The sequence below is a fragment of the Mercenaria mercenaria genome, chromosome 1, assembly GCF_021730395.1.
Source record: "Mercenaria mercenaria strain notata chromosome 1, MADL_Memer_1, whole genome shotgun sequence".
NCBI lineage: Eukaryota > Metazoa > Mollusca > Bivalvia > Venerida > Veneridae > Mercenaria > Mercenaria mercenaria.
In genome coordinates this window covers 43,994,647-44,016,047 of record NC_069361.1, presented here as the reverse complement: position 1 = coordinate 44,016,047, position 21,401 = coordinate 43,994,647, and the positions used below count along the sequence as shown (strand labels likewise).

The window sequence follows — 21,401 nt, the reverse complement described above, 5'->3', positions numbered from 1 at the left end:
GGAGGGCACCTGAGTAGACCCGACTACATTGTACTTGCTGTAAGCCAGCTTAAAACCCTAAGCGAAGTTTCAAACCAACAAAGGTCAAGGGCAAGTGAGTCTTATTCAACGACCATAACCACTTGGCATTGAAAATCCCATTGTTATTTGTTGAGACCAAGTCAGTACTTAGGCATAATTAAAACAAATGGTTAGGTTAATTCGCCAGTGTCACCTTAGCTATGACGGAATAGTATAGAGGCTTTATTGTTCACAGAAAGTATACAAAACCTATAATTTTTAGAATGAAAAATAGAAAATGCATACAGATGAATAGATTTATTCTCAAAAAGATCTTGTTTTAGTTTGAAATGTGCTGACGTAAATGTGTGACGGGTATACCCGTCATACATGTAGACAGAGAATTGGCTAGATCGGGAAGAATCACCGTAAACAGCTATACAGTTTTGAAGAATCTGCTTGGCTTGTAAATCTATGTATAGAAAACAATGCAATCTGAAGGATCTAATTTCCTTATCGAATCTTCGACGTTAAGAGGGAATACTGCAGTGGTTTTGTCAACTTTACCCTGCAGTTGAATCGCCGTCCACCATTCTGAAATGTGAAAATTTACCAGGTCACTTAGATCATTATGGGCTTTCCTGTGAAAACAATTCTAAAATTAAAACAGCAAACACTAATGGAAAACATTCTTTTAATTTGATTGGTTGCTCTGGGATAAACTCATGTGACGTCATTTGCATTGTTCATAGGTTGGAATGTCGGGAAATCCCAAGACGGGTTATCCCGTCTTGTAGGCAAATGGGCTGACATAGAAGTGGGACGGGTATACCCGTCTTGCAGGCAGCGAAAGGGTTAAGATACATCAGAAGGCATGTCCCCTAATAGGACAAATTGAAATTTTTATCCCAAAAATGTATGCTTGAAAGATTTAATTTACAATTATCGATTTGGAGAAAAGGTTTCCTTCAAGACGTGATAAAAAACAATTTCCCTTTCAAACGTATACTAAGGGATTTTGTCACATTCTATTGTGTAATTTTATACCATATCAGCATGTGTTTAATAATTCTTAAGATTTTTGTCACTTTACTTATAGATGGTAATTAAATAGTAAACAGCTTTTCAATTCAGTGTACGTATTCGCGCAGTGTAGGTTCCGGCGACAGCATGTATAACGAGAACACGATACAGCCACAAAGCAATATAATAATATAATTAATAACAAAGAAACGAAAAATAGCTTAACTAGTATAATAAACACTTCAATTTATTTCCCAGGCCACTATTTAACGCTTCGAAGCTTTGGTGTGATTTTGATACACTCCTTGATTAAAGTTTGTCGAAATAAAACAGAATTCATTGAGCTACATGTGAACATTTCCGGGAAATTCTATATTGCTTTATATTAAGAAAGGTTCTTACCACATAAACACAGTACGGGAATATATGGTATCTTAAAACTGTCGTACATATCTGAACCGCATGATGTTGTAGAAAAAATATACAGAAATTGCAGTTATTTGAAGCTGAACTGCATCAAACGTTAGCAAATAATGATGTGTTCTTTCATAGGGTCATTCTTATTTGCTTGTTTAATAGTTTCGAGAATAAACGGCGTGATAACTCTTCGACTAGGTGGTAATATAAATGATCTAATGACATCCGGTACTACCAATTTCATACTTGATGTCAATGCGCCTATGGATACGATAAAAAGATTTTGCCCTGCCGCGACATGTTCAACCAATGAAACCAACGGACACGCAAGCCGTCTGATGAATAGGTGCTGCATTCCCTTTGACTGTACGGGCACCTGTCGTGCTACCGGAACTTGCTGCATTGGTGCTGGAACAGAAACTGGACAATTCAGTAAAAGTAAAGAGAACGACATTTTAATGAATGATTGTGTCAAAACGTCTACAGGAAATTCAAAAGCTGATTTATTTGTCAACGATATGGACATGTATTCATTAGTACAATTTTGTCCCAGTAAGAAAAGGCAGTTCAAAAACGATGAAATAAGAACAAAATGCTTAAAGCCAAACAATGATCATCTAGATGAAGTCATTCCGGTGTACAGTCACACAACCAGACGAAATTATAGGAACATTTATTGCGCGAAATGTAACAATGATTTTGTAAATGCTAACCAGTGGGAAACGCATTTAATCTGTGACTCTCTTTCTTCGTCGTCTATTATAATCCCATATTCTGCAAGCGAAGGTAAACTTCTATTAAAGATGATCAGAAGTAATTATGCAAGACAATGTATGTTAAAATGGAAACTCACATCCGGCGCCGCCGAACCTTGCATTGACAACAGCAGCCTCATATCGTCTTGTCCCGTAGGTTACCATGACTACGAAAACAAATGCCGTAAATTGTTTGCTCCTGTCAGAGGAAATAAAGGTGTGTATAGAAACGTTTTCTGTCTTGCTTGCAACGAGGACCCTGAATCTTGTTTCTCCGGGCGAAATGACAACAGAAATGAAGAAAAGTTTTCAGTTGTGCTGAAATCAGAAGTTTTTACTACGGGGCGACAGCATGTATCAGGAGATAAAGCAGAAAAGTGCCAAAACGGAAAGGTCTACGATAATTTGCTGGTAAGATCAATTTAATTTGATTTATTTTCATTTCCAAGCCTAATATACAATATTACCTCTTACATTGTATCTAACATACCTAATTAAAATATTTTGTTTGGATCGTAACATTTTTAGTCAGTCTCACAACGTTATATGTACTTTTTTGGAAATAAATATATTTATCAAAAACTTTTGACAAGAATCTCAAACAACGTGATATGATTTCTATATCGTAAGTGGAAATTTCTCGAAACAGGTGTCAATTATTGGATTACCATGATTACTAGCATACACAATTTTCATCAAAAAATATCAATTTTACCTATATCCTCTTACTTTCAGATGATTTTTTAACCTTTAGCCTGTTAAATTTCTACAATGGACTGGCCCATCATTCAATTTGGGCAATACCTTTTGTTATTCGAAGTGGTGTTCACTGAAAGGTTACTGACTAAATAATGATCGGTCTTGGTGTACACCGGTCGCATAGGCAGGGTCACTTGCCGTCAGCAGGTTAAAGGTTAAAGAAAAAACCGCCTCGATTAATAGTAAAATTTCTGAAATTTAGAATTTCCTTTCATTTGTTAGTATGTTAGTGTTAACTCTTCCCCTTCTAAATTTCTATAACGAACTTGTCCATCTTCCAATTTGGACAATACCATTAATTGCTACAAGGGTGCTTACCAAAAATGTACTGACTAAAATGACGAACAATGCAGTTCATGACCAGACTGCACGAATGTACAGGCTGGTCATGATCTACACTGGTCGTAAAGGCAGAATCAGTCATGTCCAGCATGATAAGGGTTAATATGCTATAACTTCTATGCCTTACTTGTATATAAAATCAAGTGTGATATACTAAATATGCGGAACTTTTTTACAAAAAAGTTGAACAATAAACATATTATGTAAAACATGGGTTTCTGCGTTAGGTCTACACAGTGTAAATGTAAGTTTTGTCTGATCATTTTGTTTTAATAATTTAAAATACATTTTTCACAGAGAGAATGCATTATGAAAGCATGTCCAATGACATATGTCAGAGTGGGCAACTCTTGCCAGCCAGCCATTTCAGAAGTAAGTGGTACCCGATTCGATTATAGACTGCAAATCCTTTACCAAGCAGCGGAGTTCAAGCTTCCATCAGATGATGAAATTTTGTCTGTTGTCCGTCATCTAGTTCTGCACAATAATGAGACAGGTGCCGAACTATGTTCTGAAGAAGTACTCGGACTGGCGACTGAAGACAACAAGTTCGTAATAAGTGTAATGTTTATAAAACATGTCAGAAAACCCACCTCCCTGTATGACGATTACAAGCTATTTGCAGATAAAATAGCAGACTTCAACAAACGAACGACGCTTGGTGAGGTTCATTTTAGCGTAGAAATACCTGACAAAGTAGAATACGAGCTAGTGTTTTCTGTTGGTTATATACAACATGTAAAACACAAGTATAAATTACCGTTTGGTTGCAAACCTGCTTTGGCCATGACTCGCATTCAGTTTTGTGATATTGTGATACTTAAAGAATCGCCGTGTAGCGGTGGTAGTGTTAGTTTGGAGAATGGTGTCACACTTTATCCCGGAGAGTATGTATTGCTAATTAATGGCGATACACCTGAGACAGTTGGTGTTTGCTATGACAATTATGTGTACAAGATAATGAATGCCGAAGGGCTTGCTATCTCTGGTTTTGCAGGATGCTTATCAGCATCTGAAATATATTATCTTCTTTTGCTTGCAATTTCTTTATCCACGGGTTATCTTTAGAGTTAAACAGCTATTGATCAATAACTGATTAGTAAATGATCAGTGCAACCATTTATTCATTTTTCAATTGCACTGTAGAACTAAAATCAAAGCGATCATAGAGATGTAAACGCATGTTTCTACCAAATTATCTATTTAATGACACAGACCTCCAGATTTTGGCTAATAATGGTCATTCTATAAAATTAAAGTTTGGTCATATTATGAACACTACTCTGTGAGATTTTTTATCTATCCTAAAAAATGCCAAATCGACCCCGCGGCAATATTTCTTTTTCTCACTGTCTTTACTAATGCCACCAGGGAGGATTACGTATTTCATGTGTTAGATATAGATATTTATCATTAAAGCAGTTTCCCTTGAATAAAGCGTTACAAACGCTTTTCAACTTTCCTTGTTAAATATAGTAGTGAACAACTAGTTCTCATGTATTTCTATATCATATAGTCTGTTAGTAATTTTAAAGTTTCAAAGCGATCTTAAGAAATAAATCACTAATTTCTTGATACCATGGTCTTCTTCTTTTTTCGTTGTTGTTGTCGCACGATCTGATCAGGAGGTCAGTACTTTTAAGTTAATGCGATTTAAATTGGCATTATTTTGAATTCACTTAACAGCTTTTTTTCAAAAGTACAATTCTGACTGACGTTATTCGCTATTGAGTAAAAGCATCTTATTTGATAAACGTTGTGTAATAATCTACAATAGAAAAATATATTATTGGCTTAAATCATATGCGCTATTTTATCACGTTTAGAAATTATCTTAACGTATACAATTGTAGAAACTTCATTTGAGCCGCACCATGAGAAATCCAACATAGTGCGTTTAAGACCTGCATGGATCCAGACCAGCCTGCACAATTGCGCAGTCTGGTCAAGATCCATGCTGTTCGCTCACAGTTTCTCTAATTCCAATAGGCTTTGGAAGCGAACAGCATGGATCCTGACCAGACTGCGAGGATGCACAGTCAGGTCTTGATCCATGCTGATCACAAACGCACTATGTTGGTTTTCTCATGGCGCAGCTTAAATCTTGAATATCTAAGCACATGAAACAAATCTAATCACAGTGCATGTGACTATAAATTTAAAAAGAAAATTGATAATTTGTGAAAATGAAGAAAAAGTTCGTTGCCGACCATAATATTTTCAAAAAAAGTCTTATAACAAAACCCTGTACAAAAAATATACTACCAGAGAATGATTTATTGTGAATAGTACATGAAATATCTCGCTATCTTGATATTTTTAAGAATTATCTCCCTTTTTGTATCACCTTCCATCGTATTGAAGCAAATTTACTAGAAATGTGTCGCATTCGAAGCAGATGTTTTACACAACGACTGATTTAAACAGGCAGAGCGTTGTGTCTGGGCGGGGATGGGTGTGAAGTGTGGGCTGAACCACTTACAGTGTTTTGGTCATGAAATAATGATTCGTGTTCAGTAATGTGTCTTGTCTGCAATTGCACTAAGACTTTGAAATGTTCAATGTCCTCTTTTTTATATTTTATTCACACGTATAATGTACGAGGAATCTTTCAAAATATATGCCATACTTAATTTACCCATCATACAAAACTTTTTTACTATGATAAAAACAATTAAGTAAAGTAAGAACTGACTTTTAAGTTTCGGCCCGTAAAAATCTAGCGGTGTGCCGTTTACGATGGAAACGGCTACAGAAGCTGGTAATCGCGGAAACTCTAAAAACTTTCTTGTGCCCATATTTCAAAAGGTAGTAGTATAAGAAACTTGTTTTTTTTTTAAATTTTCATTAAGTTATGAATACCTATTGTTTGCAGTGATTATATTCTCAATATCTTATTAAATTTCTTAATTGTCGTCAGCTCGTGCAATTTTAGTAATAAGCACGTGCATTCAGTTGTAAACCAACAAGTGCCTTTTTTTAATCAGAAAATGTTTTCTGGACTTAATTACAACTATGATTGATTTTTGGCTTAAAAAATTTGTATATTACGCATGCAGTTAAAATTCTAAAAATTTTGATACGTCAGTTTAACATCATTTTATATATTAATGCTGCGGATTGCATGCCATATAGGCTATTAATTCGCTTCCTTTTTCAATACATATGGACAATGAAGTTAATTAATAATGCGTTAAATATCGGCTTGGAATATTTAATAAATATTATATCAAAAACAACAAAGTTTATTTAATTAATTGTTGGAAAACATGTTTTTGTGATATTGCCTTTTGTTAGCTGTCAGTATTGTATAGATACGCTTAACATATTATAATGCAAGCATAAAATTATTCCCTTTTTCGTTGATATTTTTACTGTTACTGTTCAAAATCAAATATTTTAGATTTGTTACTTCTATTTCTTTAATAATTAATCATATTACCGGACTTCTCTCCATAATTCAGCGGAACCATTATGGGAGTAAACTAGGCCTAGAGTAAAGGCTTCCAGTGTGTAGAGCAGTTCTGCCAAAATGATGCTAATGTACATGTAGAAAGAATGTACGATGAAATTTGCGAAATAATAATAATGTTTTGCGTATTTCTTATTTTTGGGGTGGGTCACTTATTGTTACTCTGTTGAAATCTCGTATTATGCAATACACATTCCGGAGATATCATCACCATTGGTATATTATCAAGTACTATATATTTTGTATATAGACCGGATGGAAAAATAAAAGGAAAATACGATGTTTTTGAAAGAGTATGTCTGTATTTCTTTCATGCACATTTGTAGTAGCAATGTATATCCTCTGCATGCGGTTGCGAAGAAAAAATACATATGTTAAAGTGACAGTTTGCAGTGTTATCTTCATTCCGGCTCCGTTGCTTCAATAAGTCGCATGTTTCTAGTTATTTTATATACAAAACACTTTACAGTTTATTGACAAATTGAAAAACAAAATGAAATCCAAATGATCGTTTTACTATGATGACTTACATTCTAAACATTGAAAAACATACATATACCATAATCTCGTTTTAAAAAGCAAACAGAACGTAAGTATAGGACTGTGTAAGGACGAATTTCAAGTGTTAATGAATAACTGTGGATGGCCAAACCCCGGACACCCCCACCCCCACGCACTACCACTTACTCAAATTGAGCAACATGAATAAACCCTAGACGTCTCAGTGCTAGGATTTATTATTTATTGCAACTTTGTACGACTGTTCCGGTACTTATCAATATGCACACTATATTAGAATCAATTTGCTTTGAGTGAAAATACCGAAATGGTACAAGATTACATTCTTCATTTGTTTCATATAAACAGTTAAATCTTGAGACCTCATTTTCAGTGCTTTACAGCATTTCAATGATATAAAAACACATATATAGCCATTAAATATAACATGTCTTCTCACCAAAAAAGAAAAACATATATATTGAGATGTTAGGTTACATATATTAAAGAAACATTATCTGTCTGAAAAACATCACCATCTGAAAGTACTCCCATGAATTTTGTCATTTAGCGATAACCCGTATACATGTAGACATGGAAATTCACAGTGAAAGTGATCTAGATCTTTTCGCAATACAATAAGCAATACAGCTAAGCCCAAGCTATAACTGTCACATCCTTATCTGACTCATATACAAGATCTCATCAACAACATGGAACTACATTTTGAATTGCAAAAACAGATCAACTAACATCATCTTACATGCTTGGCGAACTACTCTTTTCGTAACACTGGGGCTCATTGTCCCTGCGCAGTTAGTGGGGACCGATGCGCTATGCTAACTGCCAAATGCTAAAGAAGTTGTTAATGCTAAAAGTCAATAGCTTAATGTTAATGTCACATACTTAATGCTAAATGCTACATACAAAATACTATATGCCGTATACAAAATGCTAAATGTCATAAAAACTCTACATGCAGCCACAGGAAAACATTGCAGCAATAACAAGGCAGAGACTGAAGCACTCATGAAGGCCGTCTCAATGGTTGAAGACTCGTTAGAAGAAAGCTCCTCAGTCGTCTTTCTCACATATGCACTGTCTGTTATGGAAGTTCTGATCAACAATAAAGCTCCGCAGCTAGCCAGGAGAATGCAGACTCTGAGTATAACCTGCACAGTAGCACTTCAGTGGATTACATCCATTGTGGACTTACAGGCAATGCAGAGGAAGACAAACTGGCTAAGCTAGAAGCTCAGTCAGAACAACCAACAAAACCTGTGAGTTACAAGAAGAAAGTCACCATCATCAAGGCACTAACGAGACCAAGGATAGAGAAAGATGCTTTTCATCTCCTTGAACAAGTGATGTTGGTCAGGCTTCGCTCGGGGCACAACAAGCTCAATGCTCACATGTACAAGAAATACAGACTGGCACCATCGACAACTTGTTCATGTGGTTAGGAAGATCAGACTGCGGAGCATATACTTCGTAGATGTAAAAAGGCATGACCATGAGCGAGCTGCGACTTGGCCGATAGATACCTCAATGCACCAGAACCTGTATGGAGGCATTGAGGATCTGCGGCAAACCACAAGTTTCGTCAAGGCTACTGGTCTGACAATGTAGTTGCGAACGAGAAAAAGAAGATAAAAACAAATTCTTTTAGTCAAATGATAAATGGTAATTCTCAAATTATCAATCTTTGTGATCTTTATCTCTTCGACTAATGAAAGTAACTTTTACTCATTTGAAAAAAAAAATAAACATGCTGCCTGTCTAATTTAAAGCAATAACGTTGCAGATGTTACAGGGACATGGAACCGAAACATTTTGCTGTAAAATGTTTATTATATAATAGACTAAGATATGTAACAGAGAAAAAAGTTATGTAACGGAGGGCAATGATTATATAACTGATATATTCAGCACTTTATTTCAATGGAAACTTAGCAATAAGCATTTTGACATTTATTGTTTTAACAAAAAAGCATTTATCATTGACAATTACCGTTCGAAAGCCAATATTTGAAGTTAAGCAGTTCGTAAATAGCATTTTTCATTTTGCAGTTACCAATGCGCATTGACCTTCCATAGGCATATCGCATTTGGTATGTTGCATTTTATATAAAGAATTTGGTATTTTGCATTAAGTGATTGGCATTTAGCATTAAGTATTTGGTGTTTACCATTGAGTTATTGGCATTTTGCATTAAATAATTGTCATTTAACATTTGGCTATATTCATGGCGCACCGGCCTTCAATACATATCAAATGCCATATGCCATATCCTTTGTGCTAAATGCCAATAATTATTGCCAAATAATAAATGCTACTCGTCAAATGATTTAACTTTGTGAGTTAATAATCTGTTTCCCTTACTCTAATGACTCTTACTTTTAATCACGTGAAAACATGAAGTTCTATCAGCCTGATTTGAAGCAATAACATGTTCTGAGGGTTATGAGATGACATGATCGAAACTTTTCACTCTAAAATTTTAATAGAGACAAAATTATGTTACAAAGGCCAATGACTATTTACAGGATGCATTTATACACTGATATATTCAGCTCTTTATCTGAATAAGTACTTAGCAATACGCATTTGGCATTTATTGTTTCGTATTTGCAATTAACAATTATCATTTATTGTTTGATAATTACAAATGTACCATTTCAAAGGCATATTTGACATAGGCATATAGCAAATAGCATTTGTAATAACTGTTTGTCATTTTAGCAGCATGGCACACCAATTTTCCATAGCCTTCCATAGTACTTAATAAATGTCATTTCGTTTTTCAAAACATTTTGCGTAAGGTGTTTGGCATTTAGCATTGTTATCTATACAATACTGACAGGTAACAATGTCACAAAAAACAAACAAAAACAAAAAACAACAAAAAACATAATTTATTCACATGTTTTCCAACAATTAATTTGATAATCACTTTTTTTTCATATTATATATGTTAAATATTCCAAGCCGATATTCAACGAGTTATTCCCTAACTTCATTGTCCATGTGTATTGAAAAAGGAAGCGAAATGAAATGGTATTAAACTGACGTATCAAAACTTTTAGAATTTTAATTGAATGGGTATTATACGATATTTTCAAGCCAAAAATCAACCATAGTTGTAATTAAGTCCAGAAAACATTTTCTGATTAAAGGAGGCATCTTGTTGGTTCACAACTGAATGCACGTGCTGACGACAATTAAGAAATTTAATAAGATATTTAGAATATAATCACTGCAAACAATAGGTATTCATAACTTAATGAAAATTTGAAAAAATCAAATTTCTAATACCATTACTTTTTGAAATATGACAAAAGAAAGATTTTGAGTTTCCGCGATTACCAGCTTCTGTAGCCGTTTCCATGGTTACGGCACACCGCTAAATTTCTACGACCTCATTTAAAACCTCCATTTGTTGTCGAACTGTATTCTTATATAGGTGAAAAAGTTTTGTATGTTGGGTAAATTAAAATCCTTACGGAGGGCCCGTACACACGAAAGCTTCTTCAGATATAATGGGTTTTATGTTGCCCTTTGTGCATAATAAACCTGTTTATTTTTCATGGACCCCTGTTCCAGTAAAGAGGTCGCGACGAGAACAGTATTTTAGTATTTAGTCGTGTGCTAGTTGTTTCCCTTTGTATTTTGAACGCTATTTGTAATGAAAAAAGCGTGAACTTCGTTTTTGGATTTGCCACGTTTGTATGGCCATTTCAATCCTCGTCAGCAATGGAACAACATAGACTTTCACTGAATTTATGTATATATTTATACATGTTAACGTTATTATTTGTCGCGGCTTTATAACGTTTTCATTGAATATTGATTCTAATTTGAAATGCACGATGGGAGTAAAAGAGTACCAAGGCCATATGCATTAATTTTAAAGTAATAGTATTACTCGGAAGTAATATTTTAATTCAGAATGGTATCAAGTAAATTGAATAAGTGTTCTGTGTAGTGAAGGAAATAGCCTATTAGCCTTGGTTAAGGGTACGCCACTTTGAAAAACTGTCGACCACCGACCATGGTTTATATTTGTTCGACGAAAATGTCATGTGCCTAACCAGCATTGGCAGAAGTCTTGTCATAGTTTGTCGGCGTATAGGTCTTAATTGTGGGTCTGCACTTGTGTTTTAATGAATGCTTACGATCTCTCGGTCGAAATTGGCTAGAAGCCACTAAATAATTCGGTCGGGGACCGAGGGCCAAGGCATTTGTAGAATACTGTTTAAATGTGAGTTCATTATAACTAGTCGGGTGTGCTGCCTAGGTCGCTGTCTCATTGCCTGACGTCGAAGTTGCACCTCATTTTGTGTCATTAGATGACGTCATAAGTTAAAGGCAGTAGGATTTGGTAGTCTGGCGACTCGACATGATTTCAGTTTTTCAGTTACTTTACTCAATGGCTGATCTGCTATATACATCTGGATCTGGGTATCTTCAGGACCTTAGTTGCATAAATGGTCGGTGCCATGAGTAAAGTGTACCAATATTATTTGTATATCTCTGTCCCCTGCATCTTTCCATCATACGGTGCATTTAATTATGACGAACACTGTTATTTCAAATTAATTCATAACACTTTTATATAAAGTGTATATAAAATGCACTTACATGTACTTTGGTGTTCTTCTGCTCCCACAAGTTTGCAAAGTTAGGCATGGCAACTATACGAAATAGTTACAGGAAAATGATAAGTCATAGAGTATTGATATATATTTTTAGCATGCTTGAATTCGTTCCGTTTTTCAGTATTTCGAGGAATAGTCTGAGCATTTCAATGTGTTATACATAGGCTACGGAAACACGTTTCCTCCTGTCCTAGTTCAAATCGGGGAGGGGTTTTTTCGTGGGCGGCTCGTATTCCGTTGGAGAAATATACAATCGAATTTGTCCAACGTGACAAAATGTAGAAGCTTTAACTGTATTATTTAATATACAGATTCGATTGTGGCATGCATATTAATTGATATGACGGCATCTCGCGAAGCATTTGTACTTATTTGAATAACATTTACATTTTTGATGCCGCATGTTTGCTTTTCTATTATCAGAATGTAAAATTGTTGATTACTGGTTTCTGTTATAAGAAAGATACTTTTGGTATGTAGTAACTTTATACAGTTAGTATTTTCCCACTTTTGCAGCCATCGCTGGGGATAATTGTTCTTTCAATTGATTCAAATTTTATCTTATTTATTTAATGTATTTTGTGTGTACCTTTGCAGTGTCGCTGGGGCAAATGAAATTAGATTATTTTCAATATACATCTTTAGCTGTTTGTATAGTATGTGCATTTAACATTATCTCACCTTGCCAGTTGCCATGAGAAATCTTTAAATAAAGTCGCGGTCTTTTCCCACTAAACTGTGTTGTAGTTTTCATTTAACTGATAATTTAGTTGAAGTGGGTATGACAGACGTATGTGGTCGGGACGCTAACTCATCGGCCAACGAAATGATGATATTATCAGTCATTAATAAATTTATTCTTGTTTTCTTTTAAAATGGCTGATGATTTTGCGTCTTGCTAATGGCTGCTGTCATTCCCTGTTATATACGGTCCATTGATAAAATAACACGTACATGTATTACAAATTTTACCGAAACTGTCTAATCATAGCTCCCGTTTCTTATCATAAGCCTAGTTAATTACAGCGATTTAAAAAAAAACAGCGGCAAAATTAGTAACTAGGCATACTGCAAGATTGGGCGGACGCCATCTCCTTCGTCTGCACCGGGCAACTAGTGAGGTTCCTTCTAAGGAATGCAACGCTGTTGTTGGCTTTCTTTGTAGATGCTTCCACATGGGGCTTCCAGGAGAGGTCTTCTGATAGTGTCGTACCTAGGTACCTCCCTGTCTTGGCTACAGTGAGGGTATGGCCAAGAATGGTATATGGCGCATATATGCTTTATAAATAATATAAATGTGTTCTTTAATCAGAGTGAAATTAAAAAATATCGTCGTTAAAGAAATGATGCAAACAACAAAATAAAAACAAAAACAACAACAACAACAACAAACCAACAAAAAAGCTGGACTTATCACAAATAATGACTTTATCTGCACGTCTACCTTTATTTTTTTTCTAATTTAGTGAATCGCATACAACCAGAGGACTGCTTCACCGAGGATAGTCTAAATTGAAAAAGGTTCCAGTGTATAGGTGCCTTACATCTAATTAATTCTAAGTTCTTGTGTAGTTTTATTTATATCTGAGATATGCTAAATGTTATAAGGCTATTGTAAATATGCTGAATTTGATAAAATGTGAATACTGTTGTCTCGTTTTTATAAGGAAACAAGACAAATCGGTTAGAAGCAGACGACAAAGAGACATCGAAATCCAGGATCAAATATTTGTTCTGCGATTAATAAATAAATCAAAAATATAAAAAAGGTTTAAGTAGCTTAATATTGTTGAAATATAATGACTTTAGGAATAAATGTTGTTTGGCTAAATCTTAATATATGTGATGAAAAGACTACTGTTGGGCCAAATATGCACGCCATTGAATATTGCCTTTAATTTACCAGATCTAGTTTTCAAAAATAAATCTGAGGGCGTTTAAATACAAGCTCTCGGACTATATATGAAATATGTTGAAATATAACATATCTATACAAATTTGTTGTTTTTATGTTGTTTTCTTTTCGTATTAAAATACAGACTATATTGTTGGATCTGGAGGCTCCTGAATTACATGCTCACGGGCAAACTGGAAAACCTTTCAAACATACATTGTCGCTCTAAATGCAAGGGCTATTGAAACACATACTGTCAATGCTGAAGACTATTGAAATTTGTTCTGTCAATGATGCACCTAAATGCTAATGAAGTACACACTGTAGGATATATATGCCACGCCACATGTCTTATGTATTCTATATCAATGCTAAATGCTATTATTTATTTCATTTAAATTTACTGATAATGATGTTTGTATTTATGAAGAATGACGATTACCTTTGTGTATTCTGCAATGTCAATTACTATCTTGCACGTTTTCTCCCATGTTGATGCATGTATCTATTTGTTATTTCATATTTCCAAGGAGTACATTAAACTTTAACTAAATTGTCATCATTTAACACTTTTACTCCATCCATTCATCTGTATTTTGTGTGAATGTCAAGTTCCTAAAACTGTTGCTGAAATTTATGGAGGCTGTTATGTTGTTTACTGCAGCGTGTAGAAATACATTCATTTTCATATATTAATGCAGCATATTTGTATCATTTAGTGTAATGTGCATTGATAGGATGTTAGAAACATATTTTATTCATTAACTGTCACTAAAACTTTACATTATTGTTCATTTTGTGAAAGAAGTCCGCACTATTTGTTAGGTCTTTCTCGGTGTAAATTTAGAACTTTAAATCACCGGAATTCTCTATTTTATTGCATCAGTTACAGTTTATCTACCCAAATGTTATTCATCATTTGATTTAATACCATAAGAGATATATTGTCTTTGTGTATTATTGCTCACAGTTTGTTGTATGTCGTAATTCGTAATTTTACTTGGTAATTCCGCTTAGCGTATTTTAGGAAGAGAGTTCCTGCCCAACTCTGATTAGCTTAGAAAATTCTTAAGTGCAACCTGATTGGATGAGACATCTCTCCTCAATTCCTAAAAGGGTCAAAGCTTATAAATACTTTACATGATTTAAACGTTTCGTTTTCGCTTGTTGATTCCCATAATCTGCATGTTTTTTATCACTTAGTAATTAAAACTGGAATGATCTGATCTTTTTACATCGAATAACTTGAACCTTAGGTTGAAAACTGAAAACGTGATAAATCTTTATGTAAAAATGTGTTTAATCACAGAAATTATAAAAACTTACGTTATGTTTTTGATATTTTTCCTCGGGACAGGTCATGTTGCACAGGTCCAAACATACGGCTACCGGTGTAGTTACCATACAATGTAGCAAGCTTTTACAATAGCATTAATTTTTCCTCTGTTTCCGAAAATTGTCTACCCCTACCCCACCCCGCCATCAAAATCACATTTTACAAGTCTGTTTATCAATATGGAAGTAAAAGATGCGTGGTTTCTGTTAAAACTGTGTTGACTCGATCTCAACAAGTATTGATTTTTTCCTGAAAGTAAACACGTCAACGAAACAATAAGTGTATGTACCGGCACTAAAGAAATTGACATTATACGCTCAAATTAATATAGATTGTTCTCTAGTTTCTTTAGCAGCATGTAGCCTGGTAAAGGTTTGTGTAAGAAAGAGTGCTAAGTGATAGAAAAATGAAAGAAAATACATTCAACTTCGAATAGAAGAATCTCCAACATTGAGACAATAGCACCAGGAGCGGATAAAATACAGTGTAAGCACATGTACACGGTTACAACAGTTGTTGTTATGTATTTTGTCTGTACTATGTCGCGAAACAGTATAGGTAAGAACTCTTTCTTACACAAACAGGAGCCGAATACATTCTAGACTAAGCTGCTGTTATTAAAACCTTTAACGATAGACCCCAAAATATTTAATACTGAACAAAAAATAACATTAAATTTCTCTGCATCAAGGAATTATCTTTTAACTTAACAGGAAATGGATATTAATGAAATTAGTCACGGCAGCAAAGGCATGATACGGAATCGGATTTCTACCGAGTGAGATACGGATATTAATTTGGTCAGGTCGTCTTTATTTGTGGTATTTATAGTTCTGCATTGCACAGAACGATGTTACGAATTCATAGAATTAAAGGAACATTTATATGATAATTATGATTTATTTAATTATAAACAGTTGTTTGAATATTATTTTTCATTGCAGTATAATTTATTATAACATATAAAGAAGAGCACAATACTTTGCAACAAAAGTTCATTACTTAAATCCTCAGGAGCGCTGTCCGTTATGATTTGAAACATAACAGTGTCCTCCACATTCCAGTCATATGGAGTTATTGGTCTTATTTCTCCACGGAGGGCACCTAGGTAGACCCGTCTACTTGCTGTAAGCCAGCTTAACAGCTTTTTTCACATCAAATAATTCTTAACCTCAAGCGAAGTTTCAAACCAACAAAGGTCAAGGGCAAGTGAGTCTAAGTCAACGACCATAACCTTTCGACCGTGAAAATCCCAGAGATATTTGTGGAGACCAAGTTAGTACTTAGGCATAATTCACCAAACAATGGTTAGGTGAATTCGCCAGTGTGACAGTTGTGTATTTTGAAGTAAAACCAACCAACAAACTATCAAACAAACATTGTTATATCAACTTAGTCAGGTTTCTTTCAGAAACTGCGTATTTGTAGAAGATTTATTAAATTGCTTGTTAATTAAAAAACTAGTGAACTTTTATATACATATTGTTTACAAAACAAAGCTCCCTATTGCGATGGTAACGCAGTAACGATTTCATGAAAAACAGGTAAAAATTAGCGGCAGTTTGTCTCAAATTTTGAAAAAGGTAAAAATAGTTTGCAAATTTGCTATTTTAAAGCTTGGCTTTGACTTGGATTTAAAATATATTAGAAGACATGTCCCCTAATAGGATAACTTGAAATTTTTATCCCAAAAATGTATGCTTGAAAGATTTAATTTACAATTATTAGTTTGGAGAAAAGGTTTCCTTCAAGACGTAATATTTACTGGCGTAACAAATAAATTCTTAAAACAAATTACCAGGCTGGATAAATCCGGTGTATGTAAGCCGATCGAGACATAATGAACGTCATTCCGATAGGTCTAAAGAATACATTTTACCTTTTGAAAAAGCTTACATGTACCTGGTACGTATTTGTGTTAGGGTGCTGTATCCTTGTGTAAAAGTGCATAATAAAGTGACGCACGACATTTTGACTATCGAAATGTCGCATGTCGCACGGCAACCAGACATACCATGCCGCTAACCGAATTCCGTAATTATGCAATATATTCTGACAAAAGTCAAAAACGCATGCATCGCCCCTGCATCGAACTCTACGGCCTGATTTATTAAACATTCGCGTTGACAAGAGTGATGACACTCGTGATGAAAAAAAAAAACCTGTCAAACGTATACTTAGGAATTTTGTCACATTTTATTGTGTAATTTATACCATATCAGCATGCGTTTAATAATTCTAAAGACTTTTGTCACCTAACTTATAGATGGTAATTAAATATTTAACAGCTTTTCAATTCAGTGTACGTTTTCGCGCAGTGTAGGTTCCGGCGAGAGCATGTATAACACGTAAACACGATACAGTCACAAAGCAATATAATAATACAATTATTGATAACAAAGAAACGAAAAATAGTTTCACTAGTATAATAAATACTTCAATTCATTTCTCAAACCTCTATTTAACGCTTCGAAGTTTTGGTGTGATTTTGATACAGTCCGTGATTAAAGTTTGTTGAAATAAAACAGCATTCCTAGAGCAACATGTGAACATTTTCAGGAAATTCTACATGGCTTTACATCATATAAAGAAAGGTTCTGTGTACTGCAAACACCTTACTACATAAAAAAACTATAGGAATATGGAATCTTAAGACTGTCGTACATATCTGAACCGCATGTAGAAAAAATATACAGAAATTGCAGTTGTTTGAATTTGAACTGCATCAAACGTTAGCAAATAATGATGTGTTCTTTCATAGGGGCATTCGTATTTGCTTGTTTAATAGTTCTGAGAATGAACGGCGTGACAACTCTTCGACTCGGTGGTAATATAAATAGTCTAATGACATCCGGTACTGGCAATTTCATACTTGATGTCAATGCGCCAATGGATACGATTAAAAATTTTTGCCCTGCCGCGACTTGTTCAGCCAATGAAACCAACGGACACGAAAGCCGTCTGATAAATAGGTGCTGTATTGCCTGTGACTGCACGAAAACCTGCCGTGCTACCGTAACTTGCTGCATTGGTGCTGGAACAGAAACTGGACACTTCAGTAAAAGTAAACGGAACGACATTTTAATGAATGATTGTGTCAAAACGTCTACAGGAAATTCAAAAGCTGATTTATTTGTCAACGATATGGACATGTATTCATTAGTACAATTTTGTCCCAGTAAGAAAAGGCAGTTCAAAAACGATGAAATAAGAACAAAATGCTTAAAGCCAAACAATGATCATCTAGATGAAGTCATTCCGGTATACAGTCACACCACCAGACGAAATTATAGGAACATTTATTGCGCGAAATGTAACAATGATTCTGTAAATGCTTATCAGTGGGAAACTCATTTAATCTGTGACTCTCTTACTTCGTCGTTTTTTATAATCCCATCTTCTGCAAGTAAAGGTAAACTCCTATTAAAGATGATTAGAAGTAATTATGCAAGACAATGTATGTTAAAATGGAAACTCACTTCCGGCGCCGCCGAACCTTGCATTGACAACAGCAGCCTCATATCGTCTTGTCCCGTAGGTTACCATAACTACGAAACCAAATGCCGTAAATTGTTTGCTCCTGTCAGAGGAAATAAGGGTGTGTATAGAAACGTTTTCTGTCTTGCTTGCAACGAGGACCCTGAATCTTGTTTCTCTGGGCGAAATGACAACAGAAATGGAGAAAAGTTTTCAGTAGTGCTGAAATCAGAAGTTTTTACTACGGAGCGACAGCATGTTTCAGGAGATAAAGCAGAAAAGTGTCAAAACGGAAAGGTCTACGATAATTTGCTGGTAAAACCAGTTAAAATTTGATTTATTTTCATTTTCATTTCCTAACCTAATATACAATATTACCTCTTACATTGTATCTATAACATACTTAATTAAAATACTGTAGAATCTGGTAAATAAGCGCATATTCGAATATAAGCGCATATCAAAAATAAGCGCATACGGCCTTACTGTTATTCCGTATGGGATAATAAGCGCATGTTATGCCCTTGCCATCATTTTGTCTCGAAAGTAGGCGCATATCCAATTACTGGTAAACAAACAACAGATACAGCCAAAAGACGTAATTAACGGTATTACACCGTGATTATTGTTTATCATAAATACAATACAATACAATACAATACAATACAATACAATACAATACAATACAAAGATTTTATTAGCATTAAACATGTTATAGTGTTTATAGCCACAATATGTTATATATATATATATATATATATATATAGCCACATATGTTGGTGAGAGTTAATACAGAGGCATTGATAGATCATTTTAACATTCACAGTGATGCACATCCCTAAACATGTATGAATTGTATTTTCACTAACATTCAAGTTACAGTGTTTTTCTTTTTTCTCCAGCAAAGTATATGTATTTTGCTAAATGTAACTGAACCAACTTTTGTTCTGAAGACATCAAAATATCAAATTTATTCATAGTTGGCCAGTGACAAAAATATGGCCGAAGAAACCTTCTCCTAAGGTCTCTATAAAAAGGACACACCAGCAAAAAATGATACTCTGTTTCAACTACATTCATCGAGCAACAACGGCATTTGCGCTCAGACTGTGGTATATTATAATATCTTCCAGTTTCTATTGATAATTTATGTGAAGATCGAAACTCTAAACTTTGAAAGTGCTATTCTAAATTTAGGTATAGCTATATTATCCAAGTAACTTTCAAAATTAAAGTCGTGTTTAAATACACTGTATGTTTTCAGTTTACTGGAGTTATTTATACTAGCATACCATTGTTGATGATACATATCAAATATTCTCTGTCTTATCATGAGAAAATTTATACCCTCATGTACATTGCTGTCCCAAACATTGCTGAACCCATGTTCCTGCAATAGTTGTTTTATCTGAAAGGCCCAGTTTCTACCATTATAAGATCTTGACGCATTTGCATCTAACCTTAACATTTCATAGGTTTTATATATTAAACTATCATGTGGTGACTTTAGAATTTTGAGCCAGTACTTGATCATTCTAACCTTACGGATAATAACAAGCGGTACCCTACCTAATTCACCATACAAAGCCGCGGTATTTGTTGAACGCTTCACTAATAAGATTCTTCTTAGAAATTTAGTGTGAACAAGTTCCAAGTCTGTGCATGGGTATGAACCAATCAGTTCACCTCCAAAATGTAGAATAGAAGACACTAATGCATCAAAAAGCTTACATTTTTGTGAATTTGGTAATTCAATTGATTTGAATATTTGGAATAAACCATTTAATGCATATGATGCATGTTTAGCTATGTCTTTCTGACTCCTATACCAGTTACCATTTCTATACAGGCTAACACCCAGATACTTGAAACTGTTTACTACCTCCAAGCTAGAACCATATAAATAAAAGTCATGATGTGTTAATCTCCCCTTCTCAAATATCATGATTTTAGTTTTTGCTGTATTAATTCTAAGGCCCCAGGCATTGCAATAATTTTCAATATCATTCAACAACTTTTGCAGACTGTCTGGAGACCTAGCAAATACTGCCTGATCGTCAGCATAGAGTAGAAGGAATAACTTCATTTCCTCTATAGTAAATATATCATTTAAATCCGAGTTTATATTATTCATTAGATCATTCACAAAGAACATAAAAAGTAATGGAGATGACGGGTCGCCTTGTTTCAAACCGACATGTGACTCAAAGAAATCTGACTGCGAATGATTATATCGCACACATGATTTTACAGTTGAATACATTGCCTTTAAGGCTTTAACCATTTTGCAGTGAACATTTTCTGCAAGCAATTTATACATCAGCAGACTTCTGTCCACTTTATCGAAACAACGTTCATAATCAATGAAACAGCAATATAACTTGCCACCTGAATCCAACACCTTGTTTATAACAGAATGCAAAATAAAAATACAATCCATAATTGATTTCCCCTTTTGGAATCCAAACTGGTTTTTACATAACTTGTCATACTTAATTGACCATTTGGTGAGTCTGTTTAGAAGTATTTGTGAGTAAATTTTCCCCAGAATAGGTATTAAAGATACACCGCGGTAATTACCCGCTAAATTTGGGTCACCCTTTTTAAAAATAGGAGTTATAATACTTTTTCCCCATGAAACTGGGTACTCGCAATTATTATACATTCTGTTGTATAATTTCAACAGAAAGGGCGATATATAATCAAATGATGACTTAAACAATTCAGCAGGTAAACCATCTACATAAATACAGGTAACAAGTGTTCTTA

The 21,401-nt window shown here is 34.5% G+C and overlaps 1 protein-coding gene across 1 annotated transcript; it reads right to left on the bottom strand.

The window, feature by feature from the left end:
• Positions 1 to 19,779: 19,779 nt before the first annotated feature.
• LOC128557111 (uncharacterized) lies at positions 19,780 to 20,916 on the bottom strand. The gene has a single exon (XM_053543844.1). The coding sequence runs from the start codon at positions 20,914 to 20,916 to the stop codon at positions 19,780 to 19,782; it is 1,137 nt and encodes a 378-aa protein (XP_053399819.1).
• Positions 20,917 to 21,401: the final 485 nt, after the last annotated feature.

Excerpts from the sequence above, each read along its gene's own strand:
- LOC128557111 (XM_053543844.1), bottom strand. The coding sequence starts at position 20,916 with ATGGTTAAAGCCTTAAAGGCAATGTATTCAACTGTAAAATCATGTGTG.